Consider the following 20,053-nt stretch of genomic DNA (forward strand, 5'->3'; position numbering starts at 1 on the left):
GGTGCCCGAGAAAGAAACTTGTGGTGGCATTACCATCATGTGAGGCTGAATATATAGTAGAATCCTACATGTCAAGTAATTTGGATCAAATCTGTTCTAGAAGAGATGGAGGTCGAAGTGAAGAAACCTATGGTGTTGCATATCAACAACAAGTCAACCATTAATCTTGCAAAGAATCCTATTTTGCATGGAAGGAGTAAGCACATTGAGGCTAGGTTTCATTTCCTAAGGGAGAAGGTAAGCTAGAGTGAACTTGAAGTGAGACATTGCTCGAGTGAAGCACAGTTGACTGGTATTTTCACCAAAAGTCTAAAGATTGACATATTCCTAACTTTGAGAAAAAATTAGGAATAGTTCGGATCGATTATGATTAGTTTGTGTTCGAAAACTTGGATTATAAGGGGGTATGTTGTGATATAATACAAGTTGCAGCCCACGTCAAAGTTAGTTAGGGTTAGGGTTTGTTATGTTAGTTACTTAGTATACAACATAGCTCTCTCTCTCTCTCTCTCTCTCTCTCTCTCTCTCTATATATATATATATATATATATATATATATATTATATGTTGTAATTCAATTTAACAATCACATTCAAGAATAACAATCATTATTATTCATTCTCTCTTTCTTTCTCTCCTCACTAAAAGTGTCTTACGCACTAACACTTTCGGTGGTTATTTGAAACCTTTCTCAAAGCAATGAATGTTGAAAATCCTAAAAGAATTATAATATATCAAGATGATGCAATGGCCAAGGCTATTTCTCTAGTTATGCCAAAAATATTTCACGGATTGTACACTTGGTATATAAGACAAAACACTCTAAGGCATGTCAACCATTTATACGAAAAAAGTTTGTAATTTTTTTTTTTAATAATTTGAAGCATTCATAGGTCTACACGAAGAAGAGGGTGAATTTTTGAATGCATGCAATTTTTTTACATGTTGAGCATAGAGTTTTTGAAGGTTCTAGGTTGGATATGGTTTTTCAGTTAAAGGAAAAATGGGCATTGATACGTTTGTCAAACATTTGCAGCAAAAATGAGATCTACTCAATTAAGTAAGGGTTTTAATGCTGATTAAAAAACTGTTTGAAATCAGATTTAAATTTAGTACAATTTTTTACACACTTAAAAAGGGTTCTCTAACGGTAAACGAAACAATGAGTCAGAAGCTGAATATGAGTAAAAAATAAGCTGCCTAGATTGAAAATGGAGAAGGCTCATATGCTTGTATAAGCTGGAAATATTTACACTCCAAGATTTTTTTAGGAATTTCAAGAGGAATATGAAGAATATTAAGACACTTGCATAAAGGACAACAACATCATGTTGATCGAACTTGAGGCCCATGTCAATTTTACAAGGCCCTATAGTGGACATCAATTTGTACTCGCCAAAAAGAACAATATAAGAGAGAGAGAGAGAGAGAGAGAGAGAGAGAGAGAGAGAGAGAGAGAGAGAGAGAGAGAGAGAGAGAAGAGAGAGAGAGAGAGAGAGAGAGAGAGAGAGGAGAGAGAGAGAGAGAGAGAGAGAGAGAACATGTAAATATTAAGGGACTTTGTGTGTTTCTCCAAAGAATTTATGGATGATCTATCAATTATGAGATTGAGGTATTTAAAAAAGATTCTCTGGACTCGGGCTAAAAAGTCAATAGGTAGTTTCTCAGAGTAGTGGAAGACTCATTCTCCCTCAAATTAAGGGGAGTTTTCCCTTGACTGATATTACTTGAACACATCACAGTCCATGTTTGAAGGTTAAAATGGATTGTGGATATCAGATTGGGCGTTCAGGTACAACTTCGGGCAACCAAGTCCAATTAGACGATCAAGTTCAATCGATCAATTGAGTCTAACATTGCTTCACTTGCTCACTTTACAATTTTTTTTTATCTTTTATGGCCCACTAAAATCATTTTAGGAGATGTTTCTATGATTAAAAGGAAAGAACACTAAAACACTATATAAACAACCTAATAAGATCAATTTCATTCACTTGATATCCTTAAATCTGTCAAATAGACTATAATATATAATATTATATAATTTATTAATAGATTATTAAAATATTTAAATGCTAAAAGGTCAAACTAAACAATAATTAGAAGTTTATACCTGACATCCTTAGACCGACCAAAATATCTTTTTAATAGAAAAAATTAATTTGTAATAAAACCAAATTCGAAAACATATTGCAAGATTTTAGATTTGTGAGGAATTAAGCATGTATTGTTTTATTTTTGAATTTGATTAGTTTTTATCATATTTTGTTCAAAATTATGAAATTTTCAATATTAATGCATACATTTTATGCATTTTAATTGGATTTTTTATTTTTAAAACACTGGTACCTAATTTTAAGTTTTTTTGTGCATTTTTCAAAATATTGGTTCCTAATTTTTAATTATTTTTGGATTTTCCAAAATATCAGTATCTAATTTTTTTTTGTGCATTTTTCAAAATTTCCGATATACATATGGGTGAGGTTAGATATTTTAAAATTCTATTTTGTTTTTTTTTTGTAATTATTTAAATTTTTACTTACAAAGTTTGCAATAAATTGTAGCAAAATTTCAGCAAGAAATACATTACTTGCAGATTTTTTTGCCCATTTTTAATGCAAATATTTTTATACATTTTATCGAATTTTCAAAAGACAGATACCTAATTTTAATTTTTACCTTATTTTTCAAAATTATATATATTATTTTACCTCAGTTGTTTTTGTGTAAAGCTCAATAATATGCATACAACTAAATATTGAAAAATGAGCTTTACTTAAGAAAACAAATCCTTTAGCCGAAAGGTTGCAATGTCAAATCAAACATATGAATGTTGTCCCTCAAATTAACGCGTCTTTGACAATCGTTTCCATTTTGGCCACTTATTTCTGAAGCTTTCTCAGATCTTAGATGTTAGTGCGTTGTGGTAAGATTTCTCTTGTTTTGTTTCTTGCATTACTTAATTTCCTCTGTGCTTCATTGATTATTAGTTTCAACTAAGGTTTTGTATGGTATGTTTATTTCTGTTATCAATTTTCTATTTCAGGTGGAGGCATCAAACATAAACTTTCCCTAATCTATTTGTGGTCTTGCAACTATCAGTATGGACAAGGGTTATTCTTGGCGCAAGTAAGAAAATCAAATATTGATATTTTAACTCACCTATGCATGCTATATCAACTAGTACTGATTTTTAATTCATGTGTTATTATTCCTTTCCTTATACTCCTCATTCGCTTAAAATGACGCATTTGACTTACCTTTGTAGTATTGAATTTGAAAGGGTGACTTAAAAATATAACATATATTTTGTTTATAAAGTTTGGACGACCCTCACCTTTCAAGTTGGTTTTCTAAAAATCAGTTAGATACAATCCAAATTCTAAAATAGTATTAGAGTCTATTCAAAATCACTTGGTAAGGGTTATTTCTGGATAATCTTAATGCTATAATTCTATTGAGAAAAATTCAAAGGATAACATACTCGTTTGCATTAATATATTTAGTCGATAAATTTTTTCTGTATCCATTGAAGAGTGCTGTAATTTTTTGTGCCATTATGTTAATTGGGGTTTAGGATGGGTTTTACAGATGTAGTATGCGGGCCGTAGATGCTCCCATACTTGATTATAAGATTAAGCAACAGATTATGGATGCACTACGAGTGAGAGACCAAGGAGAATATATAATCGGATTATGCGGGTCAGATAAAAGAGCCGAGGATTCTGTAAAAAGAATTATAAGAAGAGTTGAGAGAGATGGATTGTTCACAAAGATTGTCACAGCAACTGTGACTAAAAAACCAGACATTACAAATATCCAAATGCAAATTGGTGATGCAATAGGACTCAGTTTTGACGATACGACGGATCTAGCTGAATCAACTTGTTGCATGTGTTTTGGTTATAGTAAAAGAATGAGAACTGCAGAAAGAGCTAATCTTCTGTGTGCTAAGATGAAGGAGCTGCAAACAGTCCTAGTGGTACTGTATGATCTTCACGGCAAACTTGATTTAGGCGAGATCGGTATCCCCTTTGGTGAAGATCATAATGGTTGCAAGATATTGCTGTCATCTACAAATTTGGAGGTTTTATCCAAAGAAATGAAGGTTCATAAATTGATACAATTATCACAGACATGACACGATGATTTTCCACCGAAGCAGAGTTGATGAAAATTTGAAGTACAGAGATGCACATCATTTGGAACACACCATGGTTGAGTTGGGAGATTGTTGACAAATGCTTTATGTTTTTTTTTGTCATATGCTTGTGTTTGTAAGTTCTGTTAGTATGAACTGTCTTGATAGTACTATCACCATATTATTATTGGCAGTGGACCATATGATAAAGTGGAAGTCGAGATTGTCTTATATACTGTAAGACATAAGTGAGGGAATAGATACGAATGTGAGTCAGAGTATTCTCATCAATGTTTTGATGAAAATGGTTATTTTTCTTACTTTAAGATTATAGACTCATTGTGCTATGGGAGAAACATTCCCTGAAGTTTTAAGACACGAGGTAAGCATTTATATCCCATCATCTAGATAATTGCTGCAAATTCTTAACTAATATGTCGTTTCAATGGATGTTCACTACATTTTATATAGTGACCACACACTTTATAAAAACTCTAAAATGCCCTTCATATCATTGGAATTTTAAAATCCGGATGCACCTATTATATATTAATATCTCTTCGTATGCCCTTCATTAGTGTTTTTTTTTACAACAGGGTGAGTCTGGATATCAAAATCCAGAAAAACTCTTGGACAATTTTTGTTAATGTTTTCAATCTCCCTCTTAGGCATACTCATTACATCTACCTTAACAATATTTCAAGTAATGGTAGCAAAGTTAGGATTCAAATATTTAAGCAAATTCCTAATATATTCAAATCAACAAGTTAATAAGTGAAATCATGTGCAATGATGGTTGTAGCACACGTTTCTATAGACATTTTTTTATCTATTGCAAGACTCTTAAGTTTACCTTACAAGTCGATCATGATTTGACCAAAATCAACATATTTTATTTTTGGGCATCTAACCATATGACAATTTAGTGTCGTGTCCCATGATTCTTACCGCCTGCACTTCACCTTTGAATCCGAAGAGTTCAAAATTGGAAATAAATAAAGACCGATTACAAGAAAAACAACACCAAATAGACCCAAACACAAGAATAAAAAATGTATCAAAATAAATAACAAAAAATAAACATCACATCAAATTAGCAAACATATGCAAAATGAAAAGAACAAACATCATTTTTAATTGAGATAACACATTAGAAAAATTGAAATGAACTTCCAATCAAGAAAATAAATAACAAAATATGAATCAGAAATAGAAAGGAAAAAAAATAACAAAAGAGTGATCTATGTTAATGGGTGCTAGCTTATAATTTTCTAAAGATAATGTCTTGTACACAAATAAATTCTATTTATAAGGACTATGTTAATGTATTGAAACACATCATTTTTGTTAAAAATATCTTCCTTTGATAGATACGCAACAACTTGGTATCAATAAAAGGCCAATAATAAATCTAGTGGAGAAAAATTAGGCATATCAAGGTCAATAATCAATCTAATATCCAAACATTAACAAGTAAAGATGTGGAAACTTCAAAGGCATAGTCATATTCCGAACATGAAAATAATCAAGTTTTTTTTTAAGTTTGTCTTAAGATCATGATAGTACAAATATACAATACTAGATCTGTAGTAAATCTAAAACTGGTTTCTAAATGTGTCATCTCTACAAATTTCATTGAGGTGTTTAACTATTTGTCTCACTTTGCATGTAATATCAAAAGAAGAAAGATCAGGTTGAAGCTTACCTTAATTATGTGTGTCTCTGGAGAGGAAGAAGAACAAAATAAAATCGGTGACATGGATGATCAAATAGAACGACAATGAAGTGGAGGGATAGGCATATCGAAAGATAAAACAAGTAGAAAAAAACCTAATTTTTGGAAAGATGGAATAATATTATATCTATATAAGAAAAGGGACCGTGCAATTTTTTTTATCTATAAAGAGAAAAAAATTAGTAGATTGGGATCCTTAATGGACTGCCCAACTTTCCTTCTAAGTAAAAAAATGTTTTAACAAAAAGTCAGCAGGTAAAATCCGTCTCGCCACTCTCTCGCATCTTTTAAATGGGTTAGGCGGAGCAGGCCAACTTAAGACACTGAGTCAAAAATCTCATCCCAACCCGCCAAAATTGATGTTCCAAATGGGCAAGCGTAGAAGACCTGACCCATTTTGTCACCCTACATGGAGCTCGAACACGACGCTGGGATCAGATGCTCATAATAATCTGCAAATATACCATCAACATATCTGCGAAGGACAGTGGTAGGAGCATCAACTATGTGGGTTTATGGGTTTTCCATGCTGATACTCGAACTGTCACAATACTTGCAGGTAGATGTAGGTACGTAAGTCAAGACCCATAATACAACCATCCAAAGTAAAAAGGATATCGGTTCCAAGGGTTGTGACTCACGGTGCTCATGTTACAATGTGAAACAGATATCACCTAGCACGATGCAATCAAAAGAAACTCGGAATGAATCAGTCGCATGATTCCTCCTGAGTGGGATAATTAAGCAAACATGTGGCAATTCCTCATAGTAGTCTTCAACATATTCCCAGATGGAGAGACGTGGAAAATGCTAATGGATCCATGATTGAAAATAGTTCATATGAAATATTAATAAGAATGTAGCATGAGTACAATGTAATTAATATCAATAAGGGTGCAAACAAATTATCGTAAATAGACAGTTGTTTGTTGTCATTTGTCTCGTCTTCCATAAAATAGCTTCATCTAACTTAGAGTAGAGGTGAACCAAACAAGTCGCCACTCAGTTGTACTCGTGAATATTCTCCAAGTCAATGAAATATTTAATATAGACAACATCGACATAGGTCTCACTTTTGTCCATAAATATGCAAGTCCTAACCAAAACCATGAATTATGACCTCAATGCACATGCCCAATGATAAGCAACCCGTGCATCATCCACCGTAGGAAATATGGACATTGAAATCCATTTTTTTTTAAATTGTTTTGCATGGTTTTGAGATTGGGCATATGTGGTGTGTTGAGGAACATCTTCATTTCAATCTCAGTAACTTATTAGTCCAGATTCAACATTTTGGACTTTTTTAACATTTACTTTTGTGTGTTTTAGAGATAGCTTGTTATGTATTTGTTGTGTTTATGATTCCATTTCACTTCATTTGTTTCTTTTGTATTGCTACGGTGATAATGTGTAGCTAAACGCTCTCTTTTTTAGGTTAGATGTAATTAACTATATTTTGATGTATCGGTTTTGATCATGATGATATATATGTTTTAGTTATTCATTTGTATTGGTTCTTATTCTTGCTTTTATTGTCTATTATACTCTGGTCAATTATGATTTGTTATTGAGAAATACTCTTTAAATCGAGATCTAGAATATTCACATGTTAAAGGCTAAAGTCTAGAGATAGAAATAAGTTTAACATTCACATGTAATGTCAAAAATTAATGTGGTCGTATTTGTAATTTGGATGAGAGATCATCGATTAAGTAATGCAATTGAGTAATATAAAGTTAGAGAGATTGAGAAACACTTGGAATAGGAACTAGGGTTTGTTCTTGAAAAATTTAGGAAATTATTTTCTTTAACTCATTTGTAATATTTTTAACAACTTTTACAAGTATAGTAAATTGGAGAGTGATAAGCCGCAAGTGCATGACTTTGTCGGTTTTAGTATAAAAAAGTTCATCGATCCCACAGAGACCAATCATCAATTGTTGTTATATGTTACTACGATGTTTATCTAAGGCTACACGATTTGTTTGTTTATGCGAAATTGGAAAATATCAATTTAATGCAAATTTAATACTGAGACGCCTGCACATGATTTACACCTATCATTGTTACTCTTATGAATTGTAACATATTATTGTAATGAGAAAACCTTTTTCGCAAAAAAAATTAAGTTAGAGGTATTGTCCATTGTCGCATGTTTGATATCGGATTTCAAACCTGTATTCACCCGTTGTAGCGTGATACAAATTATAACTTTGAAATCCCTGTTAGAAAATAATGATTTCTTTCTTTAATTTAGAAAGTGTTATCGCTGTTTTTAAAAATAAAAAATCTGAGTTTTCTTGATCGAATACCGTTTTCGCTCTTTCGAGTCATAAACAGTATTTTTGTGTTCCTTCTCTCGTAGTGAAACTTTAACTTTAAAATCAAAATTTTCAGAGCATAAAAATGAATTTTGTTATAACTTATTTAACATGCAATTTATATGAGTATCGTTGGTATGACGGTCCTCATGTTCCAAAATCAACCGGATTACTCATACATGGTAAAATAACTAACTAAATGTCATACCCCAAAATTTGTCCTACTTTTTTTACTCAATTCTCATGGCTTATGGTTTTGTTCATTTTCATACTTTTTTCTATTTGATCATGCATTTATCAATATTTTTATATGGTAACAAATTTAGGCCAAAGGTTCTATGATAACTGATTTAATTGATTTAAGTGGATTTTCAAGATGGATATTATTTGGTAATTATTCGGGTTTATTTCTCGTATTACTTGTGGTAGGGATCATCTCTTTATTTTAGATTCATGGTTATTGTAGGTGTTTAATTGGCTGCATTATATGGTAAAACACTAGCTGGTTACTAATGTCTTGACTGATGTCATGACATGTATGTGTGACTACATTATAGTTACTGCAGGACTAGCTAACACAGGAATTATTGAATGTCAAACTGGATGCTATGACATTCATACCTGTCAACAGATACTAAGGAATAGAACAGCAGGAGTTCTGTTAGAACTTAGTACTCATTTGCAGTCTGGTTATCAAGGAAGAACCAGACCTGGCATAAGGCCTACTGACTGAATGTCAAACTGGATGTTATGACATTCATCATTGAAAGCAGCTGCTGAAGATTAGACAGAGTGGTGTTCTGTTATACTTCAGCATGGAACTTAGTTTGTTCTTCAAGAGAATAACAGAACTAACTTAAGGCCAAATGTGTAAATGTTAAGTTGGACACTTTAACATTTATTAATGTAAGCTGTTACTGTAGTATGGTCATTTTGATCATGTACAGGTCAGCAAAATTGTACAGTCTGTTTTCTGGAAAAACAGACTCAGCATATGGACCTTGATGTCAAGCTGAATGTCGTGACATTCATGCCTGACAGCATATGCTATATTGTAGGTTGTTCAGTTTTCTGTTTCAGCTTTTCTTGGGCTATTCTTCAGGAAGTCAACAGCTTAGAGAAAATCCAGGAAACCAACAACCAAGCTACAATTAAGGAACCTAACAAATAGCCTATTTGTTAGCACACTAATATGTGGAAATTAGTTAGAATCCTATGTGGCATTATTTGTGGAGGTCTTGAGATATTTTAGGAACTAAATATGGAGATGTTTTAGGAACTAAATATGGAGATATTTTAGGAACTAAATATGGAGATATTTTAGGAACTAAAAGATTGAAGACCTTGTTTGTAGCAGAAAGTTTCTGCTGATGTTGTAACAGCAAAGGAGAAGTTTGCTGCGATTTCTGAAGGCCCAAATCCACTTGGGTGATTAGGTTATAAATAGCTGATTGTAATCTGGTCTTTGTAAGCCTCCTAGAATGAAAATTTAGGGGTGTGTGTAAGGTAAACCTCCCAACCTGTGGGATGGTTACCATGTGTTTCTCAGTGGTAAAAGCTGAGAGTTTTTGTAACTCAAGCCTGTAGGCAAGAGTGATTATGTGCTTGAACGAAGCTGTGAAGCAAGTTCAAGTTGGTTAGCATTACATTGTGATTGTAGTGATAGGAATGGAAATTGGAGGTTTCTATCTAGGAGTTCCTAGGTATAGATTGCATTGGGTAGGGATTAAGTGATAAGTTGTAAACGGGTGAGTTTAGCTTTGAATTGATACTACTAATAGTGGATCTTCTTCCTGGCTTGGTATGCCCCCAGACGTAGGTGATGTTGCACCGAACTGGGTTAACAATTACTTGTGTTTTTACCTTTTGCATGTTATAATTTTGTCAGTTATAAAATAAGGTAAACCTGTAATGCTGTAACAGATGATGTTCAAATCAATGTTGAGACATCATGCTGATAACTATGCAGGCTCAACAGAAGTAAGTGCTATGTTTGATCTCTGCTGTGCCTGTGTACCAGATAGATAGAACTGGGTGTTCTTCCATTCTATGGTGATATAGTAGCAGATGTCGTGACATCTGTGAATGTGTGCATATCAGTACTAGGTTGTAATTTGTATAACTGTCTTGCTGTATTTGTAGCAATGTTAGATCAGATGTCATAACTTGGAGTAGAACATCTGAAATCTGACTACACCAGAATTTCAATTGGTATCAGAGCAGGCATCCTGTTCTGCTTCTGGATGAGATCCATGGGTGATACTTTCTGGTATCTTGCAAGGAGTTATGTTAGTACTGATGCTGGAACCTGTGAAAGGTTCTGTAATTTCCCTGAATGGTCCCTTGAAGTAGGTGGATGGACTGTTCATGACAGGAATGGTGTGTACCTGTCTCTGGAGGGTGGCAATTGGCCTGTATGTGGGACAGCTGTGCCAGTATTGAATCACATTCAAACTTGGTATGGTCTTAGAGGCTGATCTGGTGAAGTGTGTGTTCATAGGTTGAGTTGTATTATGATTTCCGCTGCATAATACCTGGCAAAACTCAAACTCTGATGTTGTTTCCCCTCATGTGGATGAAAGGCTGCTGTATTCAAGATCTCATCATAATCTACTGAAGATGTCAATGATACTTGAGTCCCCTCAAATCCACTCATCATGACGTTCTCACTTCAGGATAGTAAGAATCACTTAATCACTGATTCTTTTACTCACTTGAGTAGGGTGTATGAAGACCTTGAAGACCTTCAAGGAAGGTTTGTTCCAAGGAGGTGGAACTAATGTTCTATGCGATGTTAGAACATGTTATTCAACAAGTATGCAGCTACTCGTTGAAGAGCAGATGTTTTTAGGTATCAAACAAAGGGATACTTCTGTTTGGAACCTACTCCTAACCTGGAAGAGGAGACATCTGTGTGTGCTAAGTTGACAAGGGTAGGGTCAACTGTGTGTGTGCTCAAGAAGGTCACCTTTAGAAGTCTGATCTCTAGAAGTTGAGCTGGTTGAGATGTGACATGTGCAATCTCCTGCTGTTTGGCATATTCCTGTTGATTGATCAGGATTGGATAGTTGTTCCCTGAATTACTATGGTGTGTTGGAAGACAAGTCTCCTGGATGTTAGCAGTCAATAATGGGGTAACCTGATTGTGATATCATTTAAGGGGGTTGGAACCATGAATCTTGTTATTCAAACACCACGTTCAGAAGTGGCAGTTCTTACTAGGAGTGAGAATATGAAGATTCAGAGGTTGGTTGAGGTAATATGCTCTGGCAATGCATATCTACTATTGACTGGTGTTGTTTGTCTCACTGGTACTTATGGTCAGCTGGAGTCTGATTGGTGTGATTGGAGGAGTTAGTTGCCACTGGTAAGGGATGGTGGATGTCATGTTGAGACATTTGTGTACAATGCATGGATATTGGTGTGGAGTTTCCATGATTGTTAAGTTGAGGGGGAGTCTTGGTTAACCTCCTCAAGTCTGGTCAGCCTAGGGTCTGGTTGGCTGTTAACCTGTGTCACATGGGTTCTGGTGGTTGTGTGACACATTTGCAAGGAAGAATTCATCTCTCTCATTCCTAAGGGTGAATTTAATCTGGGAAGACATTCAAAATTGTCTAGGTGCTTGCAAGCAGAAGATGTTGACACAAGAAGAGTACTTTCAAAGTATTCTTATGGTGGAAGTATCTGAAAGGAAAATTGGGAAAGGATTTAAGATCAATGTCTACTTGTGCCAAGTACAAGTGTGTAATTGATTATCCTTGGAGGTCAAGATAACAGATGTTCTTAAAGATGTTGGAACATCACTTCTTCAAGACCCTGTGCAGAATCACAAGAAGGATAGTACATTGGCTTATGATCTATCTCTTTGGTGGCAGCAAAAGCATATGATCTCTGAAATGGTTTCCTGGCAAGAAACATGTTCAGCCTTGGTATGTACAAGAAGAAGAAGACATCATAGTCTTGATGGTGGTTACTTGGATCAGTTTATTTCTGATCTAGGTAAGGAAGTGCATTAGCTTATGCACACTGTGGAGTCAAGAACAAGTGGCAGCAGTCTTGACATCATGGAAACAGCCTTGCTTTAGGATGTGGAATCCTTGGTATAGCTGAAGGGTTAGTTTCTAACTGGTCCTTCTGAAGACTCATGCATCAGAGTGTCTGATGTCTTTGGAGAAGAAGCAGGGATTCATCAAGGTGTGAGCTTGAATGACTTAACTGCAAACCTGCAGGATGGAGGTTGTTTACTCAAACTTGGTTCCACAATCAAGTCTATGAGAACATTGAACTCTAGTTCTGTGAAGGGAGGAAGTTCTTTCAAGTGGCAGAAGAAGGAGCTGAATTCAACAGCTGGATGTCAAAACACAATGTTGTGACATTTGGTTCAACATCAGATTCTTAGTTGGTGAAGTGGCACATCAACTTGAGATAGAAAGGTCTACAGGGTTGTAGATTGGATACTTCAAAAAGCTTGAAGTTCAAGTCTCACTTGGAAGGTCAGAATATCTTTGGGAGAAGTCTGATAAACTTGGGGAGGTCAAAAAGCAGCATTTGACCTTTTCATATGAGGATTCATGAAGGAGGTAATCAACCAGTGGCATTTGGTCTATCTCAGGAGTGAGTTCGAAGAATCAAGATAATCCATATGGCAGCTGATTATTCTTGAGGAAAGTCTGAGACAAATTACTTTTGAGCAGAAAAGTAGTAAGTTGAAGACTAAATGAGGTGTTTTCTATTCATCCCTTGGAGCTTGAGCTATCTATGGAAGATTATCTCTTGTAATGGGATGAAAATGTATATGTCCCAATGTATGTCTGGGTTCTTCTTGATCAACCCGGTGACTCAGTGATATCTGAAGACTATCAGATGGTGTGCCTTGTCCTGTTATGAAGGATGTCCCAGCTGATGTTAGAACATCTTGTGAAGTGGTCTTCTGTTCTGGTTAGAAGAGAGATTGACACAGAGTGTGAATGTGTTCAGCTAAGAGGGTTGAACAGAGGGTGTGCTCTTGAAGACATGAAGATGCGTCTTATGTTTTCCATTCATCAAGTGGTCTGGAGTCTCTTTGAATCAGGAAGTATGTGAAGGTCCAACTTTGGGATGTTGGATATGCCCATGTGTGATCTCCAAGCTTCAAGAGGAGAATGGGTTGTTCATGACAGGGGGAGTTCTGTCCTTGCACTGCAAGTAATCATCAAGCTTGTGGTCTATGTGTTCTCAGATAACAAGGTTTGGAACCTGTTAGCTAGTGGGATAAAGTTGGTATGTGTCAAGGCTGAGTGAGCAGAAGAATGTCTGACCGGATGTCATGACAATATGGAAGCATATGCCAGTAGGACATTCTGGCTGGTACAGGTGCTGGAGTTACAGCAGCTGTTATTTGATGAATGCACAGATTTAGGGGGAGAAGAAGTACCCTTGTGCATTGTACATTTGTGTGTCTTACTAGTTGCATCCATAACTAGTAATTCTGATTGTTGCAAAGATTTAGGGGGAGGAGAAGTACCCTTGTGCATGTGTGTATTACTAGTAGCCATAACTAGTAATTGTTTTTGCTCCTGCTGCTGACTAAACTACTATTATGTGGTTTAAACTGCTGATAGTTTGCCTTGTTAACAAAAAGGACAGAGTATTCACAAGATGTCATATGTGATGTCTTAACATAAGATATCTTATGTGCCTGCTGGAGTTCAAGAAAGTGTTCATGCAGGAGTGGATCAAGATGTCAGACTCAAAGTCTTGGAATCTGATATGGTGGTACCTACTGTAAAGCAAAAGTGGGTGATCACTTGATCGAAGCTGTGAAGCAAGATCAAGTGGATGTTAACTTGGTTGAAACTGTGAAGTAAAACCAAGTCTGGAACTCTGTCATTGTGCTCTGGCTATGTTGTTGGCTTTGGCAACATTTTTGACAAAAAGGGGGAGTAATAACCACCACTACCCCTGACAAACAGAGTGGGTCTCTACAACAGACTCTCATGACAGATCTGAAGATTCCCTCCCCTGCAGCAGCTGTGTGTTGAAGTTATATTTAACTTCTGTTGTTGTGCTGCTTTGTGAAGTTTTTATTTAACTTCCATGTGTGTGAGTGTGCTGCCACTCTAAGTGTATTAGCTAGTATTATTTCCTGCTAGGTGAGTGATTCCGCTGCTATGAACTCTGTTATGGGGATCAAAGTGTTTTAGCCAAAAATTTGCCAAAGGGGGAGTTTGTAGGTGTTTAATTGGCTGCATTATATGGTAAAATACTAGCTGGTTACTAATGTCTTGACTAATGTCATGACATGTATGTGTGACTACATTATAGTTACTGCAGGACTAGCTAACACATGAATTATTGAATGTCAAACTGGATGCTATGACATTCATACCTGTCAACAGATACTAAGGAATAGAACAGCAGGAGTTCTGTTAGAACTTAGTACTCATTTGCAGTCTGGTTATCAAGGAAGAACCAGACCTGGCATAAGGCCTACTGACTGAATGTCAAACTGGATGTTATGACATTCATCATTGAAAGCAGCTGCTGAAGATTAGACAGAGTGGTGTTCTGTTATACTTCAGCATGGAACTTAGTTTGTTCTTCAAGAGAATAACAGAACTAACTTAAGGCCAAATGTGTAAATGTTAAGTTGGACACTTTAACATTTATTAATGTAAGCTGTTACTGTAGTATGGTCATTTTGATCATGTACAGGTCAGCAAAATTGTACAGTCTGTTTTCTGGAAAAACAGACTCAGCATATGGACCTTGATGTCAAGCTGAATGTCGTGACATTCATGCCTGACAGCATATGCTATATTGTAGGTTGTTCAGTTTTCTGTTTCAGCTTTTCTTGGGCTATTCTTCAGGAAGTCAACAGCTTAGAGAAAATCCAGGAAACCAACAACCAAGCTACAATTAAGGAACCTAACAAATAGCCTATTTGTTAGCACACTAATATGTGGAAATTAGTTAGAATCCTATGTGGCATTATTTGTGGAGGTCTTGAGATATTTTAGGAACTAAATATGGAGATGTTTTAGGAACTAAATATGGAGATATTTTAGGAACTAAATATGGAGATATTTTAGGAACTAAAAGATTGAAGACCTTGTTTGTAGCAGAAAGTTTCTGCTGATGTTGTAACAACAAAGGAGAAGTTTGCTGCGATTTCTGAAGGCCCAAATCCACTTGGGTGATTAGGTTATAAATAGCTGATTGTAATCTGGTCTTTGTAAGCCTCCTAGAATGAAAATTTAGGGGTGTGTGTAAGATAAACCTCCCAACCTGTGGGATGGTTACCATGTGTTTCTCAGTGGTAAAAGCTGAGAGTTTTTGTAACTCAAGCCTGTAGGCAAGAGTGATTATGTGCTTGAACGAAGCTGTGAAGCAAGTTCAAGTTGGTTAGCATTACATTGTGATTGTAGTGATAGGAATGAAAATTGGAGGTTTCTATCTAGGAGTTCCTAGGTATAGATTGCAATGGGTAGGGATTAAGTGATAAGTTGTAAACGGGTGAGTTTAGCTTTGAATTGATACTACTAATAGTGGATCTTCTTCCTGGCTTGGTATGCCCCCAGACGTAGGTGATGTTGCACCGAACTGGGTTAACAATTACTTGTGTTTTTACCTTTTGCATGTTATAATTTTGTCAGTTATAAAATAAGGTAAACCTGTAATGCTGTAACAGATGATGTTCAAATCAATGTTGAGACATCATGCTGATAACTGTGCATGCTCAACAGAAGTAAGTGCTATGTTTGATCTCTGCTGTGCCTGTGTACCAGATGGACAAAACTGGGTGTTCTTCCATTCTATGGTGATATAGTAGCAGATGTCGTGACATCTGTGAATGTGTGCATATCAGTACTAGGTTGTAATTTGTATAACTGTCTTGCTGTATTTGTAGCAATGTTGGATCAGATGTCATAACTTGGAGTAGAACATCTGAAATCTGACTACACCAGAATTTCAGTTATCAAGGGGGATTGAAATGATCATCACTTAATTAAGAGATTTGCTTGGATTCAAAGGAAAGGGAAAAGTTGGAATAAAAGGAAGATTTCATTAATTTATTAGAAAATATCACTTCTCAAAAGTACTAAAAGTCATGGGTTAAGTCACTCAAATTTCAAGCCAAAAGTGGTAGAAAGATCAAGACAAATGCATTAAAATTAAAGTTAATTACTAGTGACTCTCTGCCTTACATCCTAACTTGGTACTTTTGATAAACTCCAACACCATTGGTCTCTAACTACCCTTAACTACCTATTTCTCCACAAGCCATCTATTTCCCTAATTACCCTTAACTACCATAACTTCCAAACAAACACAAATCTCAACTTCCATTTTTTTCACTCAATCCTAATCACTCTTAACAATTAATCTTATGGTTGAAATTGGTGATCCGCAACTAAGGATTAAATTAACTTCTAACCATTGACAAACCAATTACTTGGATCACAATCCAAGGGTGATTGTTCACCTACAAAGTGTATATAAACATGTTATTTCTCATAACTTTGACCATAGCTAGCATCACTAACCTAAATTAGAAAATTCACAATTAACTATTATTTTTCCACCATTTTTATTCTATTATCTCTCAATATTCATCTTCCCCCTCGCCCTCACCAAAGTTCATCTTCATCACCATTTAAAATTTCACATTGAAGTTCTGAAATGGTGGAACTTAGCCATCAACAATTTCTACATTATCATCAATAATTAGCAATCAACAATTCAAACATTATCATCAAAAATCATCCATCAACAATTTCTACATTATCATCAATTATCATTGTCTAAAGTTTATCAAGTTTCATCAACAATCATTATCCAAAGTTCACCAATTCAAGCTTGTTCATCAATATTATCTTCTACGTTCATTCATCATAAAAAATAATCATAAGCCTTAGAAGTTAATTGGATTAAATGAACTTATTCTTGAAGTTGTCTAGGTTTCTTTTCGGCACTCCGATTTTCAACACTAACCGGAGCAAATCTCTGCTCCTTCGGTAATCATTTATCTCTTCCACGCCCTTACTATGAATTATTGGATTTTTTTTTGTTAATTTAGCTCAAACTACTGTTTTGAAATTGCTTATTGGATAATCACTTATTTTAGCATAAGACAGATAAACTTGAAAATATTGATTTTTTAATTCTTAACCGTTAATTGTATGTGAATATATCATTAGAAGAGGTTTTCGTCATGATTCTGAATATGTGATTACTTTTTCACGAATCATTATAACACATGTGAATGAATCAATTCTTTACACACTTTGTTTTTCACTTTTTTGCCCGATTCTTCAAAATTTGTGGCTCATTTGTAAAATTCGGTCGAATATTTGGATTCCTTGCAAAAAAATCGAGTCTGATGATATATAATTTGCATATTGATTTTTTGATTTATAATTTTTAGTAGATCAAAATTCATAAATGTGTGCATTAATAATGAACAAATGAAGAACACATATGCAGACTGCACAATATGCTGACATGTGACCATGTTGAATTTCCCTTTTTCTCTTTCTCTTTGTGTGCCATGTGGTGTGCTGCTATTGGTCAGGCATATGCACATGAGACAAAATAAGGGAAAGACAAAACATGGAAAAGACAAAACAGGGAAAAGACAAAGCAAACTCGGGTCATTCTTCTTGGGCTTGCGCCTAGATTTTAATAAACTTATCTTCTTTTTACAAATTTACTCCCCTGACTTGGAATATATTTTTTCCTTATTTATAGCTTTTCTAACATTAAAAATACACATTTAAATAGAAATTTTACTAGAATTTAATTAAGTAAGTTATATTTTTTAATTGAATTAATTTTTGTTAGAATTTAATTTCTAATTTCGTTTAATTAGGATTAGCCGTTAGTTAAGTTTAATTGCTAATTTCTTTTTAATTTTATTTCATGTTTACTTAGAAATTAGAGGTGACATGATTATTTTCAATTCTTAATGCATTGATCTATTTTTCATATTTCATGTGTGTATGGTTTATTTTTCCACTTGAATGATTTTTGTGTGCATGATTAATGGTTGTATGTTTTGTATGCTTGTATGAATCTTTTTAATTGTTGCATCGTTTATGATTAATCCCCCCATTATGGGTAAAATGTTCTCAAACCCCATGAACGTGTAATAGACTTATCACTTTCCTTTTTCATTGCTTTCCTTTGCATGCTAATAAACAAGATAAAACCAAAACAATAAAAAATAACAGTTTTTTTAAAGAATAAAAATACACTTGATTCAACGTCAAGTGTTTTTCAAAAACCAAATTCAATCAAATGTAACGTGAGTTCTTGATCCAACGTCAAGTATATCTTCCATCTCATTCTCACAATTCTCACACTTCCATTCCATTCCATTTCATTCACACGTTTTCAATTCAAACCTCAAACGCTTGATCCAACGTCAAGTTATTTTTAAAACATTTTCACAATAATCTCGATGAAAAAGGATGTGGTGTACGTACTTGTGCACAAGATTCTCAAGTACTTGGATTGTCGGTCGTACATAGATTGTGGCCCGATACTTGACATTTATTCAAAAACACTTAACAATAAACAAATTTAATTTGGTCCTCTTAGGGCGAAAAAGAGTGGTTAGGATGCAACTGTCCTCCGAACTCCCGAGTATTCTAATTATCAGACGTACTTAGCATATGGTTAGATGCTTGTCTCCCTCTAAGTATCAATAACTAAACTTGCCTCGCAAATTTTATAAATAATCATTATTTCCATTTCTCTTTCGATTTAAAAACCACCCTTATTCCTTCTTTTGGTTTAAACCCCACTTTCATTTACCCTCGGTTTAAACACCATTTCAATCTCTTGCTTCAGTTTAAACACCACTTTAACACTTATATTTCCTGTTTGATTTCAGACTTGTTGGGTTAATATGAAAGCCCCAATCATATGAGATCCCTTGGACGTATTACTACCTTACAGTAATATTTCCACCTCGATCTATGACTCTGAGAACCTTGTTAGAACCTTGGACTCGAGAGTTGTGTAGTAGAATCTCCAAGGAGCCTTCCTTATTGGGAAAATACGAAGATCTTACCTAGAAGATATCATCTGAGGGTATTACTGTCTGACGAGCCTTCATCACGGCAGTGACGTTCTCAAGAAGGATCCATGACTCCAGGAACCTACCAATTGTAGAGCCTACCTATGGGGTTCCGTTAATCAGAGATACTAGTTATTTACCTGTTGTTCTGACCAATCTATGAACTTACTTATTCCTGTGATCTTGAACATTGCATCACATTTCATGCATCCGCATTCCATTAACATGCATATCATTTTCCAATACAAAAACTCATCCCGTCCTTTTGCCAATTACCAGCAGGCTGATTTCCTGACACTCATATCGAACCCTTGAGAGTTACTAAAAGACAAGGGAGCACTTGGATCATAATTAAGTTGAGCTGAAAATGGATATGAACAATATGAAAGGCAAGATAGACCAGATGTTGGAAGCTAGGCTAGCCCAGTCAAAGAACAATCCTCAACATGGTGTCACAAAGAATGTTGGTTCCTCATCAGGCTTTACCGTGATTACCAACCCAATGTATGATCCTCTGCCTGACTATGATCCTCCACAAGAGAACATTCCTACTCAATCCCAATTGATACCAATGACCAATCCTGATGTTGAAAGGCTTCGTACCCTTGAGGAGAGAGTTCGAGCAATGCTTGTGAATGACAATCTTAGGCTTGATATGTGCTTAGTACCAGGCCTAGTAATCCCTCCGAAATTCAAATTACCCAACTTTGAGAAGTACAAAGGGGATAATTGTCCAAGGCACCATTTGGTGATGTTCTTCCTAAAAAGGTCATCACATACTCACGATGACA

The 20,053-nt window shown here is 35.1% G+C and overlaps 1 protein-coding gene across 3 annotated transcripts in view; it reads left to right on the forward strand.

Moving 5' to 3' along the window:
- Positions 1-2,763: 2,763 nt before the first annotated feature.
- Positions 2,764-20,053, forward strand: part of LOC127105623 (disease resistance protein RFL1) — a 38,377-nt gene continuing 21,087 nt past the window's right edge. The window contains exons 1-3 of one of the 3 annotated variants that reach the window (XM_051042812.1): positions 2,764-2,926; positions 3,047-3,129; positions 3,578-4,087. In XM_051042812.1, coding sequence (XP_050898769.1) covers positions 2,911-2,926; positions 3,047-3,129; positions 3,578-4,087 — 609 coding nt within the window. In that variant the 5' untranslated portion in view covers positions 2,764-2,910. The other 2 variants (XM_051042813.1, XM_051042814.1) reach the window with 2 other exon arrangements.

This window comes from Lathyrus oleraceus, chromosome 7 (assembly GCF_024323335.1).
Source record: "Lathyrus oleraceus cultivar Zhongwan6 chromosome 7, CAAS_Psat_ZW6_1.0, whole genome shotgun sequence".
Taxonomy (NCBI): domain Eukaryota; kingdom Viridiplantae; phylum Streptophyta; class Magnoliopsida; order Fabales; family Fabaceae; genus Lathyrus; species Lathyrus oleraceus.